This window comes from Dermacentor andersoni, chromosome 10, assembly GCF_023375885.2.
Source record: "Dermacentor andersoni chromosome 10, qqDerAnde1_hic_scaffold, whole genome shotgun sequence".
Taxonomy (NCBI): Eukaryota; Metazoa; Arthropoda; class Arachnida; order Ixodida; family Ixodidae; genus Dermacentor; species Dermacentor andersoni.
The window spans coordinates 64,271,038-64,293,452 of record NC_092823.1 but is presented as its reverse complement, the minus strand read 5'-3'; the positions used below and the strand labels follow the sequence as shown (position 1 = coordinate 64,293,452).

The 22,415-nt window shown below is 42.1% G+C and overlaps 1 protein-coding gene across 1 annotated transcript in view; it reads right to left on the bottom strand.

Annotated features, from left to right (window-relative positions):
* Positions 1-20,555, bottom strand: part of LOC126543870 (calmodulin-lysine N-methyltransferase) — a 29,912-nt gene extending 9,357 nt beyond the window's left edge. The window contains exons 1-9 of the mRNA XM_050191001.3: positions 20,438-20,555; positions 18,359-18,537; positions 16,832-16,893; positions 12,319-12,379; positions 12,086-12,140; positions 9,656-9,719; positions 8,899-8,959; positions 5,411-5,485; positions 1,655-1,718 (exon numbers count right to left, since the gene is read on the bottom strand). Of these exons, the coding sequence (XP_050046958.1) occupies positions 1,655-1,718; positions 5,411-5,485; positions 8,899-8,959; positions 9,656-9,719; positions 12,086-12,140; positions 12,319-12,379; positions 16,832-16,893; positions 18,359-18,537; positions 20,438-20,536 (720 nt within the window). The 5' untranslated portion in view covers positions 20,537-20,555. The remainder of the gene's footprint in view (positions 1-1,654; positions 1,719-5,410; positions 5,486-8,898; positions 8,960-9,655; positions 9,720-12,085; positions 12,141-12,318; positions 12,380-16,831; positions 16,894-18,358; positions 18,538-20,437) is intronic.
* Positions 20,556-22,415: the final 1,860 nt, after the last annotated feature.

The following is a 22,415-nucleotide window of genomic DNA, read 5'->3' as shown; positions in this document are numbered from 1 at the left end:
ACACCAACGCACCTGAATGGGTGTTAAAAAATGTTAAAAAAGAAAAGGAAGTTTGGCTATTATTGTCTCTTGCAGTACTAGTAAACCTCTTACTGCGAAATAAATAAAAATGAGAGTTTTGAAAATTTTTTTGTCATTCTAGGCTGATTTAGTGCTTGTCTTTAGTGTCCCTTAAAAAAAAAAGCACATTTAATTTTTTTTTACACTTTCTCTTTTCAGTTTCAGCTTACTAACAGTGTTGATAGCTGGGCTGCTCAAGTCTGCGGCAACGCAATGAAGTATGTGCTAGGATAGGGGGGCCATGTGAGTGCACACGTCTTCTCCAACCAGCCGTGAGGCTGTGCATGGCTGTCATCTTGAAGGGGCAGCAGCGCAGTAAGACGAAGACAGAAGGCAGGAACACACAGGACAGATGTTCAAGATGTTCAACCAGTACCAACTGGCCCAAATGTCGATCCTTCTACAGCATGGCTGTCAGCACAGCTGAAGCACATGCACGACTCTTGGAGCTCATCAGTGACGGGGGCACAGGCTTTCACAGGCTTTGCCTTATGCCCCCAATGCAAAGATATTGTCACGTGGTAGTGACGGTTAAGAAGGCATCAAAACTGTGATTAACGAAACGAGCGTTTTATTGGGCAAACTTGTGCCCTCAAAAACAGGCTACACTCAAAGAAAAACGGTAGCGGCGAACACACTCGGTGATCGTCGAAAATCTGATCAGTGGGTCAAGCGCGTTGGCTTTTATAGATCAGTCGTCGAATGTTCCAGAGTAATCGCTGGGACCCGCATGCCTTCCACAAAGTTCTACGCCATTCGCGTCGTGCATACATGCAATCAGATTACACAAGGTTCGGCGACAACAGACAGTGGATGGAACCATCGATAACATTTCAGAAACTTCCGACACATGCAAGCGCATCCTGCACTATGTGATAACATTTGTTAGGCGGTGAAATGTGTCGCTAAGAAAGACAAGTACACGTGTCAATATCGTCGGCGCAGCATGAAGCCGTATCTTTGGTTGGCAACTCACAATTTCGACGAAATGAAATATTGCTCTCATCCAAATTTGTTTTCTACGATTGCCTGATAATTTGGGAAGCTTTGCAGCTCCTTCCGTGTAAGAAAAACTTGTTGGCGACTACATTTATTTGCAGAATTATTTGCAAACAGGCTGGATTTCAATAAAACGAGATTTCAGTATGACGAAGTGCCAATTTTACTGATTTTGTTATATCGAGGTGTTATATTGTGTATGAGGTTCTTGTGCTCCTGAACTTCGACATGTGCAAACCTACAACGTCAACATTAAATAGTGGTCGTGTGAGCAGCTAGACTAACGGTTTCTGGTGACGGAGTAACTCCAGCACAAGTCTTTGTCTGAATTGTTAGTGTAATTATAACTCTTTAGCGTATTAGGACTGTTAAAGCAGCTGATCCTGACTACGCATGTGAAAAGACCAAAAATAAATCTCACAAACATTTCTCTTGTACTTTGCTTGCTCTGCAGAACTAGTGTGATAACAGCCATTTCTTAAGTGAGAACAGAACAAAACAAACAAGAGCAGCACACATACAAAAAAAAAAAAAAAAAAACGTTATTTATCATTTTAGCTGCCTGTGCAGCTTTGGTGATATGAGTGCACCTTACCTTGTCTCCTAAAAGCTTCCAGATCGTATTGACAAGCGGCTGACGACCCTCGTCAAAGAACAGGCTGAAAAAGACACGAAATTCATGTTACACGAGGGCTACTGTGATGTCCCGTGATGCAGTTATAGCCCACTGAGCTTCATAAAATATTCAGGCATTGAGACAGCATCCTGCTGGGTACCCAGCTATGTCAGCATACACGGTAACGAAGAGGTAGATGCAATGGCCTGGAGCTGTAGGTAAACGGAATGAACAAATCAGGACGGCCTATTTTCTGATTTTAAAACATACTTTGGCCCGTGCGTTCACACAAAACAGCAAGAATTGCAAAAGGCTGAAGGTAACCAGCTACACTTCATGAAACCCAGTACTAGAAATCTGGAAAAGCTGTCATCACTAGGAATGGGTTAAATATTTCTTTTTTTTTAAATAAAGAAGTAATGCTATACAGACTAAAAAACAGGTCACTTATTGCTCAGCACGCGGAGTTATGGTGCAAGATGACTCCCCCCCCCCAGCTAAGGGCACAGTTGGTCTCAAAAGTTTACGGACAGCTACATCTCGGAAAGCATTAAATTCCTGAGCAGTATGCGAGAGTCTACGTATTGCATTGTTGTTCGCATATTCACAGTGCAGGGTAGAACCCCGAATACTAGGCTGTGCTCCCGGACTCCAGAAATATTCAGCTTTTACTCAGATCCCATGGTCTGTACATTTTTTATATGCCACCTGTACAAATTGCGGTACTCCTCTAATCATTCTACACATATTAATATCATGTAAACATATAGCGAAAAGAAAAAGGTGACAATTCAAAAATATTTATCAGCATTCCATTCTGTTACACACAGTCCAGCTACTCAACGATAATCAACAGGTTATCTAAACAAAATTTTAAGAGACATATAACACAGAATAGCAGGAGAAATTTGCTGATAAGATTTATCACATATCTTATTAGAGTGTCTTGGCCTGAGCTGTTGTGCCAGTCAACTCCAACACATGTACAGGCCCACACATGTGTACACGCAGAGACTCTGACACAAGAAACATGCTCTTAAACCTGACCACTGGGCAATTAGTGCTTTTGGGCACCCGTGAATTGTGCATGATGACCTGCATTATTACTCCTTCAAATTTAAAAGATGATTTTACCAGAAAATGTAGCCTTGTTGCAAAATTCTTGTGGGAACGAAGAAGCAAAAAGTGCAAAATTCTCCAACCCCTTCACTCTTTCTCTACCTCACCCATTGGGCATCATCAGCCCAGTAACGAGGGTTTTGAATGCCATTTTCGAGACCTTTGGTGTCGTTCACTGACACGCTGCACCATCTGATGTATATTAGAACAAACATTTAGTTTTTTTTAAATGTTGTTTGTGTTTTTCTCGCTTGGTGATGATTTTTGAACAGGCATCATAGATGCGTGTGTGCTCATTCAAGTTGAAAGTGAAAACGATTGTTTCGGCATGGGGCATGCATACTCCGAAACATCACAGATCTTGCGATTTCGCTGCATCTGCAGCCGATGTTATTGACAGATCGAGCAGCAGTGAGCCAGAGGATGGTTCCTTTTCATTCGACTTTGATTCTGAGAGCGACGACGACGACGGCGGAAATTAAGCCGAAACTTGAAGATGCGCCACAAGTTCAAGTCCTCCACCAACTGAAGCCATTCAGCTCTAGGCAGTCAACACGGAGACGCACTGAAACTGCAGAATATCCGAGGACGCCTAAGCACTTCTTATGAGTTGCGCATGCGAAAGCATTAACATCCAATCAAACGCTGCTGAGTGGTCCTTCGAGTACTGAACTCCTCGCGGGCAAGCGAGCGTGTTGAGACGCTTGGCACGTTTTGATTTGGCCTTACCGAGGTGCAGTTAGGATGCAGGCGAGAGCTTGCGTGGACAAGGAACGCACGGACAACACACCGACAACGCAGGCTCGCGAGAGGGAGTGCGAGGCTGACGCATCACGGCAATGCCTTCTCCCCTCATGCAACACCTGGAGCACTGCTGCGACAGCAGGTGTTCTCTTTCACTGACTCCGCCGAGGTGCGCTCGTGACGTGGCGTCGTTGCCAATCGGCAATGGGAGCTTAGGTGCTGTTCCGCTGCTACAGACGGCAGACGCGAGGCTTTTTCGCTCAAAGGACCACTTGATGCTTTTGCATCGAAAATGTTATTACAGCAAAACGTAGCACAAAACAAGAGTTTTAGTGCAAGACATGCAACGTTCCCCTGTGTTTCACATCGAGGAGGTGCTTTGCTGCATGGCACGCCCAACTGTAGGGATTCCAGTCTTCTTTTCTTTTTTTTTCGTAGTGCAAGCAATGTTCAAGAAAACATTTTCAGTTTATTCGCATATACTGGCTACTTGATAATGAAAAATTTGTATATTTCGAAAAAGCTTTTGCATTTCTTTCTTTTTAGATACAAGCACATGCTTACACGCTTTGTTCAATTTGATTACATAATCTTGTTTTTGGCAATTTAAATTTTTTTATCACATAATTCTTGTTAATAAAAGCTGTGTGCCTGAAAGGCAGATTTATTATGCTTTGCTTTCATGTATTGCATAAAGCTTTCAGTGCAATAATTTCTTCAGGAAAAAAAAATCTAGGTTGACCAACAAGATAACGACCATTTTCCTCATGGTACAGAAAGAGTTAATGGATCTTGCGCCATCAGCTTGTGATGGATGAACACCACTCTTTGGCTTATGGCAAGCCCTCCTCACAATGTAGATGGTTGTAAAAATTGTATGAAGGTTAATGGGCAGTTCTAATTCTATTATTAATAATTCGAGCAACAGCCTCTTTGTAATGTTTCCTTCTTTTCTAATAACTGATGCCTTGTCCCCGTTAATGTCATAATTGTACTTGCATAAATGCTCTGGTGACATCATGACAACACAGTTATGTGACAACACACGGACAGTAATCTCACAGTGATGTTGATGCTACTTGTAGAACAAATCTCAGTATGATGTTAGCTAATAATTTTTCTTTTGCTAATTAATCTTTAATTGTTCACCGTAGTGCACAAGTCCGAAGTGCAAAATTACCTCCGTATTCAGAAATGCAACTTAACTTGAAGCTCATGCTTGACTTGATATAAATGACGCCTGGTGCGAACGCGCCAAAGGCACTCATTGCGTTTCTTTGGTGCTTTGATGACAGGCATCATTCAAATCAAGTCAAGCATGGGCTCCAAATTAAGATGCATTTCTGAATACAGGGTTAAAGCTGAGAAGTAATTAAGTTGAACCTATGAAAGAAAGATCCAGTGCTTAACCTCAGTTTCAAGCAACACGTCCTCAAATTCTATGATGAAATGCACCGATGTTCAAGTGAACATTATCATTGCTGTGGAAAAATACAGAGCAGTTGAAAAATGCACTGTATACACAATAAATGCACAAAAGGACGTTACTGGCCTCCTGACAGGGTCATGTGCTCCCTTGAGGATGTATATCTCAAAACTTGTTCTAATCCCAGAACTTCTGCTAAATGAACAGGCCTTCCTAACTATGTATTTTAATTTTGCAATAGGAACTTGTGCCCTTAAGTGCATAACCATGATTTTAATTAGCCATGCAAGTAACGTCCATCTCTTCAAGTGATTTTGGCTGATGTTACAGAAGTAGGTTATTACCATAGGCGAGTGCTTAAAGTGTGTTTCCAATAAAGAAAACCACCCCGCATAACTAAATATCATTATAGTACATCATTAGCAACATCAGAGGGTGATACATACCAGTCAGCAGATATGATGACATCAAATCGGCCTGCCAGGTCCCCAATGTCGTCATCATTGTCCCACCTTATTCTCCTGTGAAAAGAGCACCAAAGCGTGGAGCACAAGAGAATGAGGCCACGCTCTATTTCGGCAACCATTTGAGAGATGCTATGTATAAACATAGTTGCCCATTGGTCCCAAACGAGACTATGACCTGGAGATAGCGTATCTCCTTCCACAACTAGCACTGCAATTCTCTTGCTCATGCGTGACTTCTTGTGCACTGTTTCAATTATTTCAGTGACTGCTTGTTAGACTAGGTGACGTGCATTTGCACCAGCAATGCGCTGAGGCGCCATTCCCTAAAAGTTTCCTAAAGGGGAATGTTGGCACCCACTTCAACCATGCTTTATTTAACCCGGAAAAACCTTGGGGAAGGCAAGGGCTTAAGGAAAGTGGAAATATCAGCCCTGAAAGCTTTGAGCATCTGTTTAAATGATGGCTGGCAATAATGCAGATACACAATTACAGCACAGAGTGAATAAAATAATACATATTGTACGGTGCTACAGTACAGAAAGTTAAAATTTCAGTGTATAATAGTGTGATAGTGTAAAAGAAAACGGTATAAAATAGAATTTTACTAAATCTTTGGAAACTTCAAAACTGGAAATCAGTGCGAAGGTACACCCTACTGTATAAAAGTTAAGGTCAGTGACCAATTGTTGACAATGGCTGACTGGCCTTACTTTTTTTGTGATAGTCTGTACAAGGAAAACTTGTGTAGACTCCACAGTTGATGAAAAATTCACCATAGTTGTGGAATTAAAACTGGAATCGTTGCATTTTCCATAGCAGCTGCTCCAATTATTGAAACTAACACTCGGACTAGCAGATTGTTGGTTGAGAGTGAAATGACGACTTGACAACTCAAATTCATTTGCCTACAGTTAAGTTAAATGCAGGTGTAGTGCATAAAGGTTTTGCTATAAATGAGCAGTGATGGCCTATGAAGACTGGCAGAACACAGGCGCACACACTTAAATGTGAATGCTAAATGCAAACAAAGCTGTTGTGAATGTGAATAGAGCATTAATGCAGTAGACAGCTGTGAAAATGAAAACACTGTCTGCACGTTATAGTCTTGTTTGGGACCAATGGGCAGCTATGTTTAGACAGCTGAACTTACTTGACACATGTGTAGGAACAGGATTGTTTTAAAGCAAAAGACGGAAGTTTTATGGATGTTTGGTTGTACAGGGCTGAGCAGTGCGCAATAGGCGTTGGAGATTTACAGGGCGCGGATTACATGAAACAGTTTAACTTCCCAACAGTTTTTCGGCTGCAGCCATTGAAATCATGCAACACCACAATGATGGCATGCGCTAGTATAGCCTGGTAATGTGAATACAAGGAACACAAGGCCGAGCGTTCAGGCTGTGCAAGTATTCGGCTCTGTCTCAGATCTGGGGAGAAAGCAGGGAAAAAAAAAAGACACGGACAAAGGAGACACAGTATGCCGCACCTCCTTTGTCCATGTTTTTTCAGTTCTCCCCACTTAAAGGGACACTAAAGTGAAAAATGATTTCTTCTGCATCAGTAAATTACTGTTCTAGAACACCAACAACACCACTCTTACAACGATAAGATGTTTGGTAAGCCAGAAAAAGCGCAAGAACGAAATACGGGTGGCGACGCCTACTTATGTTCCCGCACCTGGGGGCTGTGACGTCTTGGATTTTGATGACATCTAGGGCTTACTAATTATATATAGCAGTACAGATTGACTACATTGTGTTCTAAGGGAACCAAATATTAAACATGGCAAGTTTCGGGAACCTTTATTCAGCCAACAGCCAACGCGGCCCAAATGTGAAAACATACCTTGGAATCCCTGACGTCACGCTGACATACCAGCGCTGGGGTTTCGGCGCGAAATTCAAATACTGATACTTGGACCTTCATTTTCTCATCTAATAATCAAACTATTCTTTTTAAATGACTGCCTGCAGGGTTCTCAAACAATGCTTAATTAGTCTAAACTGATTTATTGTGTCCCTGATTTAGTCTAAACTGATTATTTAGTGTCCCTTTAACTCTGAACCAACTTGCCCAAATTAAAATCTTGCTTCAGATCTTGTGTTTCATAAAATTTTTACGCCAACAGTATAGCGCCTGGATACATTTACACAAATGTGCAAATGCACGTGAGACACATGACTGAAGGTACAATGTGCGCCATCAGCCAGTCACCACCAGTCATCACCATTATGGGTACACCCACCTGATCTATCCTCCCTATGCGAGGATACTCACCCTACTGTAACAGTATTGTTCTTGCTTTCTTTGATTTGAATGTGAGAGATAAACGAAAATGTCATTCAAATCAAAGAAAACAGGAGCAAAAGTATCGCAGTAGGGCAAGCATCCTTGCACAGCAAGGATAAACCAAGTTGGTGTAGCTGTCTCTGATGGTGACGGCAACAATGTGCCCTGTACCTTCAGTTATGTTTCAAGCATGAGTTCACACATTATAAGATATTTGAGCTATGCACAAAGTCTTGTGGTACAAATAAAACATATGCAACCGGGAACGGTCGCTTGAAATCAAACTGGTAATTTGCTAACTCACTGCAGTCAACACCATTATATTTTTTCAACTGTTTTAAGTGGAAGCTTTAGGTCGGCAACTCCTATCTGAACAATGGTAGTACATGAACACAGAGAAATCATTTTCCTCGGCAACCAGTGTGCCTACTTGAATTAGGTTTGTTGCATTTAAAAGAAAGACCTAAAGTCTAGTAACTGTAGGAAGTTAATTTTAAATTAAGGCCACATGTAAGATTCCAGAAAATTGAAAAAATTCAGGAATCTCAAGTATCAAGTTGTACAACTATGTAGTTAAGCTATAAAAATATCACAATTTTGCAAACTGAACCTAATATAATGGATGTAATTGGACAAAATTGATGTTATACACCACTCTGAAATAAACCACTAATTTGCGACTATGACTTTTAACACAATCCTTGTAAACACTGCGACAATCTTACTTAAGCTGTAAATTTATATATATCACATTTCCTCGCTTAAGATGTTCCAACTGATGCAGCTTGCAGAACTGTGGTGTATATATATATATATATATATATATATATATATATATATATATATATACATGTTTTCGGTGCAGAGTTATGGATTTGTAATTTTCATGATTCTATTTCTTTAAAACTTGCAGATCTTCAGCAATATTTAATGAAAATTCGATGTCCTAAATTAAAATTCTGCTTCATAGATTTGCTAAAATTTCACTGTCTCTCTCAAGTGCAACAAATTTCATTTAAACCAGTCTAGGTGTTGTCTCAAAAGTGTTTCTGTGTTTTGCATGTATTTGAGTATAGAAATCATAGCTGGCCCCAAGCTTTCCTTTTAAGGTGCTTTCAAAGCGGTAACCATTGAAACAATGGTTCACTACTACTGAGGTAAGGGAAAGCATACATTACCTTGCAACAACGTTCGCATTTCCCAAGCAACCCGTATTGCGGTCGAGGATTATTTGGACATCTGAAAATGCAATTAAGGAAAACACTTTTCTCTTCCCTATAATGTGACAGTGATGGTGGTACCTTTCTCTCTTCTATCCGTGAATGACAGGTAAGTTGCAAAGCAATTGTTTCGTTTGTCACATAGAACGCGGGAACATGCTGCCTGATCATGTTGGATCACTACTGTGCGGTGAATTAATTTCGTGTATAGTGAACGACTAAATTTGATCTTTTTTCTGATTGTGTAATGTCATGCATTGTATCTTTTGCTTTCAACTCCTGGAATAGCCCTTATGGGGTTGCAATTTCAAATCAAACTGAGTCATGTTTATTCTTACGAAAAGTATACAAGCAGTATTCTCTGGCCAACTTAAGTGCATAGTGCTTGTCTACCAACCAGGCAGTTGGTGTAGCTTAACCTTATGTAAAGAGCTCGCATTACAACATAGAAACTGTTATTCGAATGCAATGCACACAATAACCCAGCCTAAATTTCCATTGATTACATACAAATACTAGGAAACAAAGTAAGAAAAGAGGTGTCATAACTTAAGTGCGCAAAAAATGAAGTGCAATGATGGGTAGTGATCACATTGGTGAAGTGAAAGAGATAGTTTTGTTTTGCAAATTCCATATGTTCTATGCTCAACATACAAGCTACAGTGCAAAAACGAAGTACCATTGTGAAAAAAAATCATGCTGTTCAAAAGGATACTTTGCACAGATTTGTTGTTCCCGTCCGACAGACAGACTTCCTTTGCTCTCGTCGTGGCGGCAACCTAAAACAAAGCAGAAATGGACGGACAGCATGTGAAAGCAACACAAGTTTCTATGTTTCAAGCGCTAGTAGTAAAACAAGTAGTGTTTAGAAGTAGTAAACATAAGTAAATTTTAGCAGGACAAGGTTTTTTTGATGATGTCGCCTGCCAACAAAGCATGAAGAATAGGTAATTGTAAAAAAACTTCATTCACCTGGTCTACTAACACAGAGGATAGACACTTTTCGCCATCTCACTCATCTTCCTATACGATGCAACACTAGGTCCATAAAACTTCCGCACTCCTTCCAACTTGTCCTGATATGCCTTCCTGAAGCACTACTTGAAAGTGATAAATTGTCACCCACTAGAAACAGTCAAAGCTAAAAGTGCCTTTAATTCTGAGACCAACTTTTAAGCACAGTTTTTTTTACCCACATCACAGAAATATGGTAGCGAATGCCTGGCAACATCTGGTCTTTACTCATGCAAAAATTTTTGAATGTCTTAGATTAGAATATTTTTTATTTGTACCTTGAACTGCATTGTCTCTTACACATTTACTTACTATGACACGGTTTATTAGCAAGTTCCAGGTGCCCACTCCTGCGATAACCCTCCTTACATTCCCCTCCCTGCTTTACCGCATCTAAAAGTGAGATAAATTTGATCAACAGTTTTTTGACATGTCTGTAAATATTGTCATTGGAAATGACAGCTTCATGAATGTTACTGTGTGAAATCATGGCTTCACATTAAGAAGCACGAAAGACTTCACCGATTGTCAGAGTTGACAATTTGCAGCACACTGGGAAGTGTCAGAAAATTTTACTTCGACAAGACGTATCGTTTAAACTAGCCCCCATTGCTCCTGGTACTTGGCCAATCAAGAAATGCAAAATTTGTGCTTTTGTCGACTCGGCAACATGCTTTTTAAATGACAGCAGTAGAGAAGGCACAGAAACTTCAGTCGACTTGCCTAATTTTTTATCCGGCGTCTATGCTGTTTCAACAATGTCTCAAAGATCAGTACATGCTCAGGTGTACTTGTTCTTTTGATGATTGTGTTTGACTAATTTCATGCGCGACTTTATTTTTTCCCACCATGGGTTGCTTTTACCTATCAGGGTTTCAACAGCGTGTGCGCAACTTATTAGGAGCAATTCATACCGTAGTGTGAACTTCTCACTCTCACAAGAGCACGCAGTTGAATTCAGATTGACCTTCAGCAGAAGCTTGCCTGGCAGCCTAACCTGTTACTTTTTGAACACTGCCTGAGCGTATAGCCTTACACATTACTGTACAACACTGCACAGTACTGAGTAGTACTGCACAAGTATTGTTAAAAGCATATGAAAGCTTCAGCACCAGTTCAAAGCACACAACTAGACCAGCTTGCTTGCACAGAAAAGCTGACTGAACACAACAATCAAGTATAAGGAGGCTTGTGCATGAACCCCAACCTGACAACCATTGCTTCAAAAGTCTAAATAATGCAGTAAAGAAATTTCACCAATGATTACAACACTCACTAATGCAAATTTTCAGCGCAGCTGTCTAGGTGTTTTGGATTGGCAGTATGTTGTGGCAATGAATCTGATTCTGAATGCCAGGGTCCTCTCTCGGCAGCGGTGCTGAGCCTCTCCTCCTCGGGCAGCTCGTTTAGTAGCAGCGACAGACGAAGCATTTCCACCGGTCGTGTTGCTTATCTGTCTGTCCGGCCATCCGTCCGTCCGTCCGTCTGTCTGTCTTATTTTATCTATCTATTGTTCAGAAAGTAAGTGTGAATACGGGAACGTGTGGCGAGTGCAGAGCACATCCTCTGTGGCGGTGCAGTGAATTCGAAGCTCATGCCAGTGCTTTGTTTCCATGGCGCTTGCCGCATGCCCGGTTGCCGCCTTTGAGCATGTCTCGTACAGCACTCCGCTTTCCTCTGTACCCTTTCACCACACTCTCCTTCTCCGCTTTCCTCCTCACTCTCACTGTCTTTCACTGCGCTCCGCGTTTGCTCGATTACAAGGGAGGTGAACACTCAAAGCAAAAACAGGTGCGCAAGCTGCGCTCTAAAATGAACCAGGCACTTACTGCAATTAGTAAAAACTAATGCTCCCTGCACCATACGTGCTTACCAGTTCTCACATTTCAAAGCCTCAGCTTTCCTGCATAGCATCGGCACCACTATGGCTAATATTCACAGACCAAACTTGCATTATATGTATTTTTTTTTAGTGGTTTGAACTGTCGATGGGGACATGAACAAAATAATGAAAGAAAGAGAAATTAAATCAAGCATTAGTTACGGTGACCCAAATGCACAGTGGACAGACTAAACGAAAGTAACCGCGCGCAGAACAAACGAGTAACTGAGTTGCAAAATCGAGACTCACGACAAATCCGGCAAGACACGTCATTCCACCTCCCAACTCGCAAACGCTTTTGTCTCTGCAATACAAGAGTTAACAAAAGAAAACAGGTCAGGTTCAGCCCACAAATGAATTCTGGTTCTCGACTTGTTTCACAAAAGGCGAGACACTGTAAATGCTAATGATTCCAAATGACCAGTAAATCGGCTACGACTGGAAAAGCCCGATGTCTGAGCACACGGCTTGCTGATACTTACACAAAGATCTCCTTGTTCTTCATGCAGTAGTATGCGAGGACTTCCTCCGATGGCCATATACCTTTGTACAGAAATAAAGGCCAAGGCATTACATTCTACATTGTGTACACTGCTCACACTATAGGCGTACATCAAGATAATAAACATGTCTTCTGTCATTTAAAAAAAAAAAACCTTTTTGTTACAAATAATTTCTTGTACGTAAATTTTTTTATATGGAACAACAACTCTAAATACGACATTTCTGATTCTTGAATGACATTGAAAAAATTTTCTTCTATGGATACTACTACACGGTTACTACGGGGCACCGTGCAGTGTCTAAGAACTAGTCTTTGCAATACTGTTTCAGTTCAGCCTGTTGAACCTGATGGAACTGACTGCAGCATCATTTCTTGAAATACATAGACAAAAGGCATTAAAGGTGGAAGGCTGATTGCTATCACGAACATGAAAAGATACAAATTGGCACAGCGTGTTTCGAAAGCAGCGCATAATGTCCTTTAATTGTTTTCCATATAGAAAGTAATAATCAAAATTCTATAAAAAGGAACTGAATATATATACCCACAACTCTACTTGCGCTTTTTACCACTAACAACTACACAGACGTGAGCACTCAGCTTAGCCGCAATGGTTCTTTATATAGGAGCACTAACGCTAGGCTTTCCCTCGTGACGCTAATCCAACTCCATGGCTCTCCAAGCCAAAACAAAATTCTGCTACTGACACCCCCAACGCTCAGAGTGAAATGCCATTTTTAAGGTTGCTTTGCACTTACTCCAAAAATAGGAAGTGACAAATTCAAGTTCATGGATATTCAGGGTTCATATGGCTATACACGTCTGCCATTTGTCAAAGCAAATTATTCTGAAGTTCATTATGAGTAGAGTGTGCTTTGAATTCGGTACCCAAAGAAATTTCTCAGTCTACGTGTTTTTACAGAAAGTTGGACAAAGCAGAACACTGTCCATGGACAATCAAATTTTGATAAAAAATCAGTGGGGCCAGTAGCAAGAAAACAGAAAACTTTGTTTTCTAGTGCGATCAAGAAGCCTTAGTGCATCTTCTAATACAAGTCTCAATGAGCCTAGTACAGACAAGTGGTGAATCTCTTCTAGACTGCAGAAATTATAGGAGATTCTTAGACAAAGTGAGCTGAAAACCTCAATTCTATTGTTCCACAGCTCATGAAAATACAATATGACAAGAACAGACTGACGAGCATGGCTTGCTGCATGTACAGAAAGGGTTAGAGGAACCATGCAACGCACTCTAGAAAACCTATTCAACACTGACAATGTCATCACGCAGTGCAAATTCTGTGCAGCGTAGGCACGTTTCCCGGTACACATTGCTGAGGGAGCCTATGAGGATCAGGTAACAATATTATGCACAATTTATTCTTGTATAATAATACGAGTACTGTGTGAAGACAGTGCAATTGCCTTCACAGAGCATTTCAAATGTGATATGAACCAGAGCCACGATCGTGTACACATTCGAAAAGACGTTTGGTTTCGCACAATTGGCCTTGATTGGCCTAAGCCGCGATATCAGCGTGGCCTGGACCATCGCGTGAGGCAAAACCAAATGTTGGCTTTCCGAACGCGCACAAGGTAGCGGCCCAAGAAACAAATGATACAAAAGCTTTACTAGGTGCACAAGGGTCCCTATCATTTCTGTGTTGCTAGTGGACAAACATACACTGCGAAGTAATTCTTGTACGAACTTGTCCACTGGACAAGAAGAGACTGGTCCAGTGTGCCTACAGCGCTTGTACTTTGCATACTGTCCTCGAGAACACTAGTTCAGAGGACAATGTTGCCGTTGTGTGCTTGCTCTGCTCCTTGCCAACATTCACCTACTACCGGGTCAAATGGCGTAAGTCGCCAAAACGCCATTTTCAACAATTTACGTCTTCAAAGTCGCACGGGCCTTGCTGAAGCTCACGGACAAGTGACATAAAGTTGAGTGTGAAGTGCCCTGCTTCACCACTTTTTCTCCTCAACAGCGTGCACCCGCACCTACAATGTCGTTCGTTGGGACCCTATTTAAGCTAGCACACTGAGCATGTCTGGCCGCACAATATGCTGCACCAATTTTCTTTGCGCATCTGTGACTGCGATGCTGACATTTCCTATGCAGAGCAACATCATCAGGAATAGTGTAAGGTGAGGATGGACGCCACTAAACTTGCAAGAAAACAGTATCTTTATGATTATTTGTGCTCTGGAGCTTCTTAGCTGAATAACTTTCAGTCAATTATGCAAATTTTCATCGTTCTTGCACCACTTTTTCTCGCATACAGGGACTAGAAGTACAGAGAAAAACAATATATTCGAAAAGTGCTTGCACTGCACCTTTCAAGTAATGCAATTAGTTGCCACTTTTGTGCACAAATAATTTGGCACAGTGCTTTGTCTAAACTAGCCTTGGCAAACTAATAATACTACTACAACTCGACATTCAAACGACTTTGTGTGTTTTTAGTATTTCAGCACTGTAAATTACAACTGCCAATGGATCTCCTCTCAATATGACCAGGAACAATTGAGAGTAACCATACACTCTAATGCATGTATTATTTTGAAATAGGAATTTTCATCAACAAAATGCAATATTGAAAGGTAGCCAGCGCCAATGTTACAAAGAGAATGCTGCAAAGTTTGTAACTTGACTAGCTATTTGGAAAGCATCAGTAAAGATGATGAAACTTGAGGCTAGCAGCCTTAGTAATGAGTTTATTGTTAGAGGGAACTCCCACTCATTTAACCACAATGTAAGTGTTTAACAAAACAATGAAAACGCAAGGAATTCTTCAAGGCATTACCTCATTTAAATGTAACCACAATGGTAGCTTAACCACAACAGTAATTTAACAACAATGAAAATTTCCATCAATGAATCAATGTATCATCTCAAGGTAATAAGTATCAGCATTTCAAGAGATGCTGTCATATTTGCAACACGGCCAGTTTTCTGGAAGGCATCAGTAAATCAGATGGAACTTAAAACTCCCACTAATTTAACTGTAATGGCCATTTTCATCAATACAACAGTGAAAACACAAGAGATTTTCATCAACAAAACAATGCATTATCTAAAGGCAGTCTGTATCAACATCAGAAAAGATGCTGCCAAATTTGCCGCTTGGCTGGCTTTCTGGAAGGCATCAGTAACGCAGATGAAACCTGAAGTTAGGCAGCCTCTTAGTATGCAGTTTATGGTTACAGTGGACTCCCACTAATTTAACCAGAATTGGAATATGACAGTGGTAGAATTACTGACAAAGATAAAACTGGGCCCATGAGAAAAATCAGCTGACATTGGTCAAGACATTCATATGGCTTAATTTCTAGTGAATTCCCATAATTGAAAGTTAAATCATCGGAAGTCCATTGTAACATCCTCTGAAGAAGCAGCTGTCAGATGAAAAGATGCATGCATGGCAGTTTGCACTTTAATTTCATCTCGGAGCCCTTTCTGTGCCTTACAACGTGTCCCACTGCAAAGAGCTCATGGCAAGCTCAACATGTCGTGGGTTAGCATACATTTGGCAGGAAGCCACAAACAAGAAAGAATTGCCAATTTCTTTTAAAGTTAGTTTCTTCTTGTGCAAGATGTTGACAAATGCTCAATCTGGTATAGCTACAATATCTTCCAGACTACAGTTCACAGACAATAGTAGGTTCAATACTGAATTTCTATGCTGTGTGGACTATCTACTAATTAAAGCTCTACAGAAGCTTCATTTTGAAAACTGCCGGTTATACTAGTAACTGACTGTATTCCTCGGTATAGGCGCTAGACACTGTTTCTATGTTCAAGAACATTGCTGCGGAGCATCCTATATTAAAGAGAAAAGTACACGGCTGATGACTGGTGCCCAGCTTCAGTGACATAAGCATGTAGCTTGGCTGATAATGACAGTGGCTATCACAACATATAGTTGAACGTTACACGAGTATCACACTGCACTTAAGATGAGGTCCTTATGAACTATGTACCGTTTATGGACAACCTACCAAAAAGATTTTGTCTTCGACAGAAACTGAACCCTACGGGCTCTCTAAAACTTGGTCTTAAACTGTAGTCCGGAAATTACGGTACAGTCGACCTTTGTTACAACAAGGTTGTGCCTGACACAAAAATGCATTAGTTACATCCAACATTCCTTGTAAATGTAAATCCTGACATCAACAAAACAAAATATTCTGACCGAGTTTGCACAAGGGAAACACAAGAGGGACGCTTTTGACAAAGCAGCAAAGGGCCGACAAAGTTTTATATTTACTTCGGTACTAGTATATCCAGTAATTTGTTATAACAATGTTCAACTGAATAGCATGTGCCAGTTCTCAGCTGCAGTGTGCTGGCCGTGGTCACATGATTGAGGAAAAAACAGCTGCTAACGCTTGTCAACTTATGCAATTTCAAGTAAGGCAGAGAAAGGGTTGGGAAAGCCTCCAAGAAGCGGTGAAATTCCCAAAATGTCAAATGAGCCACTCACAGATGTTCCCGGTGTTGTCAAAGCCTTTGATGTCCTTCAGCGATATTCTGTCAGGCAGTGATCTTGCGGCAGCGAAGAGAAGCATTGTGAGTGCGACATTCGCAGTTGCGTCAATGAAGCATTTCGGCAAAAAAACGTGCAAGCAAGTGTGAACACAATTAAGTAGCGTGGCACCATGGATCGGCTTGGGATAGTGTTCACACGTATTATTAAAATGCAATTTTACAATTGTTGTTACGCGGGAGTCAGTACTAGACTTCATTTGAAGTTACTGGGTTAGCTTTTTCTATACGTGGGGGGGGGGGGGAAATGCCGTACTTGGACAAATGCAAGACAAAACGTGCAAGGCTGGCTGAAAAGCATGTTTTGCAGATGACACAGGTGTAGGTGAGAACAGGCAACACAGGCTCTGCATTTGACTGCACAATGCAGCCGTGGAAACAGTGTCAAATGGCAACGTCACAACAAAAAGACGGACATCGCTCTATCTGGTACTCTTTCCATGTCATGCAGGACGACTTTATGCACCAGTTCTATTTGGTCAATCTGCATCACTGCTACCCCTGAAAGGTAACGTGTCGTTCTGATTTGTTTCCACTGATGCCAACAATGTCACCCTTGAGAACACAGCACAGGACTGGGGTGCATCAAGGACTCTAAACCTTAGGCTGGCAAAAGCACGACTCTGACTTGCACAAAATGTTTACACAAAATAGACTGCCTCTTCTCTAGCCAAATGTCACGCAGACATAGCAAGCATCCCTGCTTTGAGGAAACTTTTATTTCCAGAAGTATTAACAGAAATTGAAATGCAAGGAGTGCGCACAATACAAAATAACTTAGAACAGGGTGCAGCAGTTCCAAGATGGCCAGAGTGTAAGTGAACTCTGGCATTATTTGGGCTCACATGACCAAAGTTTGGGGGGCTTAGGAACGCCTTCAGTGAGAATCTTAATGATACTAGCAGGAAATCACATTTTAATCACATGCTCTCATATTTCCTTATTTCAATTTCTGCTTTCATTCATCCTGATGCTGCTTTGAACACACATTTCAGAAGTAGTTTAAGTTGTACTTAAGCCACGAAGTCAACAGACCCACGGGGACGGCGAAGAAAATGACTTCCCAGGAACCAAGCATGTCTGGCATGACCAGTCATGATAAGCCCCCAAAAGTTCAGACTGCGTCTGAGTGAGCAAACACTGCGACACATATCTATACTGCAGGCTGTGACAGAGCTCTTACTTTTCTCATCACGCCAACGGTCTGAAAACATTAGCAGCATGTGAGATATAAGTTAGTCTTCAATTTTCTAACAGGCACATACCACTAATTACAGAAAAATTGTGTTTTATGTTTCACTCCTCTTCGTGCATGCATCGGCAGATCCTGACAACAGATGAGCCTTCATCGGTGGATCACAGGCACTGCACGATTACTTATGAGTTACACAATGAGTGCGTACAGACACATGCGTTAAATACAGTGTGTGCAAATGCGAGAGGAGTGAGCTATCAGGTCGCTTACCGGATCCGAAGCTCGAAGTCAGGTTCTTTGAGGCAAGTACACTCGTACCAGATGCCCTCGTCGTTCTCGTCTGATCGCCATCGTTCCAGCGGGCTTATCTGTAGCAGCCCGAACGCACTGAATCTTCGTGTGGATCCAAAAAATAGGTCTGCCTGTGTCACTCTGCCTTCGTGTAGAGCCTGGGACAGAAACACGGGGCAATTGAAGCACTGAGATGAGGACCATCCCTGTGGTACAATTACAAGTATGGGGACTTCGTCATGACGTGAACCGATGACAGCTTAATTAATTTTTTTTTTTGGTGTTTCAACAATATTAATTTCCCTAATTTGAAAATCCATTTCAGTAAAGCCCAAATAATATATTTGGAAGCCACAAAATCAAAAAAGTAAAACAATAACTGCACTTAATTAAAAACAAATTGGCTTTCCAGGAGAGGGAAAGGCAGAAGAGAATGTACAGCTGATGAAGGGAGATTTATGTAACATGAATAGTCTAAATATGCCCATGTTTCATGCTCGGGCAACTGCGTAGCATGATGGGCAGCAAAGTTGGCACCTGTTAATTGTTGGGTTACCAAGACAGCAAAAACGTTGTAGCCATTTGGAGCCAATCACGATGCACAGTAGTCAGGAGCAGGCATAATGTAGCAGAGAAATGGTATAACCAAGCAGCCTGCATTGGTCAGTCAGTGCGTGAAGAAATAAAAGCTGGTAGGAGGACAAAAAAGAGGTATAGCTTCTAATTCAGATGGCTGCTCAGCACATTTATCTGCTCTGCTGTAAATGCAATAACCAATTAATTCTGTTTTGATTAACTTTTGAATAATTAAAAGAAATATGTGGCTCTCATTACCATTGGATTAAGAATAATCAATGATAAGTGCAGTTATTCCCAATTTATTTTATGTATGCTTCCACTGTAATACCTTAAATTTCTACCCTTGAACACACACACACACACACGCTGTCTCAGTGTTAAAGTAAGAAGAAAAGAGAGGGCACACAAAGTAGTCTGCAAATATGAAATACGCGACTAACCATTTAATGATAAATTATGTGGCTTGAAGAACTACGCGGATGGCGAATTTGTTAATATGAAACCACAGAGACAGCATTAAATGTGCAACATCCAGAAGCTGCATTCATGTCGGTCATGGTGCGGTTGCATGCAATACGCTAATATTATCTTAATAAAAATAAATAATACGGTGCTTGAAATTCGCTACACACGCGCACTTAATGAAACTAGGCCCGGCGCATATCGGTACGGTGCCAGCCTACGGTGCGCGCGGTCGAGAAGTGAGCTTCCCCGCAACGCACGACGAACTCCGATGCTGCCGACGCCACGGCCACGCGCCGCTTCGGATCACCTTTCTCCGAGCACGAGATTCCCCTCCCTTTTTACTTCCCCCTCTTTCCCGATCCGTCCTTAAATGTTACTGTGTCAATGTGTCACGGTCACGCCGAACGCACCGCGCGTTGCAAAAGCTATACCGCACCGCTGGGCCGGTGCGACGGCAGCGCAACTTCGTGCGCGCAGAAATGCGATCGAACGGTCGGGGATACCAGGCTCGCGGTAGGACAATGACGAAGCCGCAGGTGCAGCGAGATAATTTCGAAACGCAGCCGCTGGGCCTTTTACATCGACATCCCTCGCGCACGGGCGCGGATGAAACGGGCGAAGGACGGAGTGGGAAGAAGCAAAGGGGAAAGAGAAAACGAGGGAGATGACATTTCGCGCCGCGCACACGACCGTGGTTCATTTCAATGTATGTATTTCGTTTCCCGGTTCCGTTCGCGGAGATTTCTCATTTCATCATCGTTTCGGGCGTCCAAGCCGAAACTCTCAATGAATAAAGCCACGGCCTGAACCGGCCAGCCAGACGCAGAAAGCAACCGACGGTGCTATCCGCGCGTCAACCGCGCATCTTCTCGGATCTCGTGAACCTCCTCAGCGGAGCCGCATCCGATGTTCGAAGAGCTATGCCTCCACGGCTAGGCACATTTCAATTGCTGCGAAGTGACGCGTTGCATGCGAGAAGTTGCGCCCGCGGCATGTCGCGGGCAGTCTACTTACTTTTGCAAGCATTTTCCAGCGCATCTTGGCCATGGAGGAGCCGAATTTTCCCTTTGCCGAGCTGGGCTTGGTGGATTTCTTTCGGATGTCCGCCGCCATCTTAGATCGGACACAGTTGCCCGACGATCGACCGGCCTTACTTTGCAAGCTGTCAGGCGCAAGTTTCAGTTTGCTCTGGCAACGCAAGCAGTTTCGTTTTCCGTTCTGGTTTCGCTTTTGAGCAGATGTAGGCGCAGGTGGGAAATATCTATTTTTATTCCTTTATCGCAGGATTTTTCACTATCATACAGTGAAAAATTTTATGTTTTATTGCACAGTAATCAGCATGCCCCCTCGAATATAGCCAGTAATGATTTCCGATACGCTATCGATAAATACGGCCTTGACTGGTAGTTTTTTCTTTGTCCCAAGTTTTCACGGACAAGAACGCAGCTGCAACACAATTCACTGGCTCCTTTAAGATATTAATAATATAGTGCAACCGTACTCTACAATTAGCGAGGGAGAAGAAAATGAATTGAGCGGATCGTTATATACTGTGCTCTTTAATTTTCTGCGTGTCTTTTTCCTTTGTAAACAAAACAACCATAAAATGCCACCACCTTAATTTATCATTTTAAATCTATGGTTAGGTGGACCTTCGGAAGTTCTGGGTGTCAATTAATTGTGTCAACAGTTTCACGAATAACAGCTCACTCTATCTCTTGCGCCAGCAACTCTCTAGACTTTGCTAAGTTGCAGCCGTGGTTGGTCCGAGGTCTGACTGAATCCATTTGCACTAAAGTCATCATCATCCTCATCGTCATCATCATCAGCCTGGTTACGCCCATAGAGTTTCTCACTATAACACCTAGAGGGTAATCTGGCGCCACCGTCTATGGGAGTTTCTTAACGAGGCACCGTGCCGTCATGGGAATGACGGTATATGTGTCTGCGAGGCTTGTGTTGGCTGGTGTTGTAAGAGGCTTCGTCTAAAACGTGGATATGGCTACGTAAATAACGCGTTCTCAAAGTGAAATCTTCATAAAACGTTTCCATTCACGCATATAACATCTTTACTCACCCACGATGCATGACCAAGCGAAGAAAAGCAAGAACAGACGACCAACTGTTTCAAAGCGAGCGCGAACCTTGTCGTCTTTCCTCCAACTTTAGCGGCCCGCTGATACATATTACATAACATGTCGTCGTACACACAATAACAATTTTTCATAGTTAAACAAAACATGTTTTCGCGTAATAATAAAGCTAAAACAGTTTTTCACATGTTGTTCTAGTAGAAAATGAATCATTGTGACAGACGGAACGGTACTTGCCAAGGGCGTCTTCAAGGTGTCCGGTCTCTACGAGAACGATGCCGATCCGAATCCACAATATACCGGCATTCCCATGCATACCACAGCGTAGCAGCGAGATTTCCCTCTAGTTAACGTAGTGAGAAACTCTATGGTTACGCCCACTGCAGCGCAAAGGCCTCTCCCATACTTCTCCAACTACCCCGGTCATGTACTAATTGTGGCCATGTCGTCCCTGCAAACTTCTTAATCTCATCCGCCCTCCTAACTTTCTGCCGCCCCCTGCTACGCTTCCCTTCCCTTGGAATCCAGTGCGTAACCCTTAAATACCGCCGGTTATCTTCCCTCCTCATTACATGTCCTGCCCATGCCCATTTCTTTTTCTTGATTTCAACTAAGATGTCATTAACTCGCGTTTGTTCCCTCACCCAATCTGCTCTTTTCTTATCCCTTAACGTTACACTCATCATTCTTCTTTCCATAGCTCGTTGCGTCGTCCTCATTTTAAGTAGAACTCCTTCTCGTAATCCTCCAGGTTTCTGCCCCGTACGTGAGTACTGGTAAGACACGGCTGTTATTGACTAAAGTAACGCTTAAGAGATACGCATCAAAGGAATTCTGCTGTATCTATTTTAGAAGTTGAAAGAACTCCAACTAGCCCCTCAACGTACGCTCATAGAAAG